At 44.1% G+C, this 2891-nt stretch overlaps 1 protein-coding gene across 1 annotated transcript; it reads left to right on the forward strand.

Annotated features, from left to right (window-relative positions):
* Positions 1 to 503: 503 nt before the first annotated feature.
* Positions 504 to 2189, forward strand: LOC136947705 (homeobox protein OTX2-like). The gene is made up of 3 exons (XM_067241851.1): positions 504 to 600; positions 1104 to 1255; positions 1569 to 2189. The coding sequence occupies exons 1-3, from the start codon at positions 504 to 506 to the stop codon at positions 2187 to 2189; spliced, it is 870 nt and encodes a 289-aa protein (XP_067097952.1).
* The last annotated feature ends 702 nt before the right edge of the window (positions 2190 to 2891 follow it).

A 2891-nucleotide genomic window follows, 5' to 3' on the forward strand; every position in this document is an offset into this window, starting at 1 on the left:
TAACCTGTGGGTACTATGCAAATTTTGCGCCTGGTTGGGGCCAAATGAGTGTGCGCAATTTAACGACAATGTTTTGTTCTCGGGGAGAGCGTGCATCACTAAATGGGATGTTTTTTGGTGGTTGGTGTTGAGTGAGTAGTAGAGAGAGAGTGTGTGTGCATAAAGGTGGGGGTGTGACGGAGGGGGGTATAGTGGCGCAAACGTTTGTCAGGCAGAGCATCGTCAGTCCACGATGACAGCTGGGGGTCTGGGGTCTGCTTAAAGAGCGCTGCGCATGCAACGACGCTCATTTTTTAAATCCATCACCCAGCGTAAAGAGAGCGAATTCGAAGGCTAACCAAGGCTATCGATAACCAAAACCACAGGCTAACATTTTTCCATGTTCTAAATCTTCAGGTGTTGAACAATAAGAAGACTTACACCGTACAGGATTTATAGAGCTTTTCAAAGCTCTCTGGGTTTTCAACATTTTCTCCAACTTTGCCCTTCGACCGAACGCTGCTATGATGTCGTATCTGAAGCAACCACCTTACACAGTCAACGGGCTGAGTTTATCTACCTCTGGGATGGACTTGCTGCACCCTTCTGTAGGATACCCCGGTGAGAAAATAAAAATGTTTTATTATATAGGACTGACTCTTTTTTTTATATATGCCCGGTCGATGTAATTCTTACTCTTTCAATCGAATGTTAGCCTATACTAAAATGAAAAAGAAAATAATAAATTACCATGACTAAAAAATATATGTATTCGGTTTTTTACGTTCAAAGTATTGGTTTCTTTCACATATTGGCTACACTGTTAATAACTAGACCTGTGTTGATTAGGCTACGTTTGGACTGTACTCTACCATAATAGATAGTAGGCTATATTTGGCCTTGCATTGTCTTTAATAGAAAATATTATTTCAATTTTTGGCCGTTAAAGGATACAATATTTAACCGACAAGCCTAAAGGTTTGATCAATGAAAGTCCGATTTGTCCAATGAACTACTTGTGTTTAGCCAACATTTATGTAATATTTAACTGCTCAAATTCCAACATATTTAGAGTTTTGTTGGTGTTTTAATTTTTATTTTGCGATTGATTGTTTTGTCCACAGCTACCCCTCGTAAGCAGAGGCGTGAGAGGACTACATTTACGCGCGCTCAGCTTGACATTCTGGAGAACTTGTTCGGCAAGACCCGCTACCCTGACATCTTCATGCGAGAGGAAGTGGCCTTGAAGATCAATCTACCTGAGTCTCGCGTTCAGGTGAGGTTATAGCCGTGGCTCAAAACATGTCTGCTTAGAGTTTTGTGTCTGTAATGGTGCGATGTTCAATATTTGGTTCTGAGATGTCAAGTAGCCACTCAGACGCCACTTCACTTCAAGTGTCCTCTACACATTTCATTCAGCTTCTAATGAATAGTCACCTCGTGGTGAGTGGTAGGCTAGTTGGTGCCTAAATATTTTCTTTTGTGTTGATTTCAAAAGCCTGTCACCTCTTCTCGATCAACCAAATGTTAATTTCCATGACTTTACGATTTGGCCCGCGTTAATATGTAGGCTATTTTTTCTGTTGCAGGTATGGTTTAAAAACCGGAGGGCAAAATGCCGCCAACAGGCACAACAAACCCAGAGCGGCACCCAGAGCAAGACAAGGCCAGTCAAAAAGAAAAGTTCCCCGATAAGAGAGGCTAGCTCTGAGAGCGGCACAAGCGGCCAGTTTACGCCACCATCCAGCACCCCAATCCCCACTGTGAGCAGTAGCAGTGCTCCAGTGTCCATCTGGAGCCCGGCCTCCATCTCCCCTCTCTCTGATCCACTCTCTACCTCCTCCTCGTCGTGCATGCAACGAACCTACCCTATGACATATTCACAAGCGTCAGGATACAACCAAGGTTACGCGGGGTCCTCGTCGTATTTCGGAGGGATGGACTGCGGGTCTTACCTTTCGCCTATGCACCACCAACTATCTGCTGCAGGCTCTACCATGAGTCCAATGGGCACGAACGGGGTCTCCAGTCACCTGAGCCCAGCGTCCTCCCTCTCCACGACTGGGTATGGCCCCGCAGGCATGGGCTTCAGCGGCCCAGCAGACTGTGTGGATTATAAAGACCAAACGGGATCGTGGAAACTGAATTTCAACGCTGACTGTTTGGATTACAAAGACCAGGCGTCATCGTGGAAATTTCAGGTATTGTGAAAAGACTGAAACGATCTTTTTCACAATGTTTTGAACAAAACATCATGCGCCAAGACAGGTTGGGAAAGCCGTCCAGCGACTGGGCCTGAACTACAAACTATTACCTCAGGCAGCAGAGAGAACTGCCAGTCAATGCCAGTTTTCTCCCCTGTTGGGCTAATACATTGAACAGTCATAGTAAACTCCTTAACTTTGATCATCAAGGACATATAACTATTGCTACCCAAGAAGAAAATGATCAAGAGAAGATTCAACCCGGTTGAGTGCGTGGAATGGGTCAGCTTTTCCTAAGCTTCTTAGGACTCGCCGAACCTCTTGGTTGGCATTCTGAAGGGGCCCTTTGATCAAAGCATTGTGTGTGAGTGTGTGCGTGTGTGCGCGCGCGAGTAAGTGTGAGCGCGCCTATGAGGCAAACCTGGATGCACTATTTAATTTAAATAAAAATGTTTATAAGACTAGCTCAAAGAGACAATCAGTCGGTATGCGTGTGTTAAGAATTGTCCAATTTTAAGTGTTTTTGATTTATCTGTGTTAGATTTGTAAGATTGTGGTCTTTGTATTTCTGTATGCAATTCGCTCTTCGCCAGCGATCATCCAACTGTGAATTTCATATTTTTTCATGTTCAAGTGTTGAAATTGATAAATTATTATTGCAAAATATTAGTTGAAGTAGGGAGTGTGGTCGAAATGTGTACGAGGAAG

The sequence above is a fragment of the Osmerus mordax genome, chromosome 8 (assembly GCF_038355195.1).
Source record: "Osmerus mordax isolate fOsmMor3 chromosome 8, fOsmMor3.pri, whole genome shotgun sequence".
Classification (NCBI taxonomy): Eukaryota; Metazoa; Chordata; class Actinopteri; order Osmeriformes; family Osmeridae; genus Osmerus; species Osmerus mordax.

Excerpts from the sequence above, each read along its gene's own strand:
- LOC136947705 (XM_067241851.1), top strand. The coding sequence starts at position 504 with ATGATGTCGTATCTGAAGCAACCACCTTACACAGTCAACGGGCTGAGT. Across the intron at positions 601-1,103 it reads CCCTTCTGTAGGATACCCCG|CTACCCCTCGTAAGCAGAGG; the intron begins GTGAGAAAATAA and ends TTTTGTCCACAG. Across the intron at positions 1,256-1,568 it reads TACCTGAGTCTCGCGTTCAG|GTATGGTTTAAAAACCGGAG; the intron begins GTGAGGTTATAG and ends TTTCTGTTGCAG.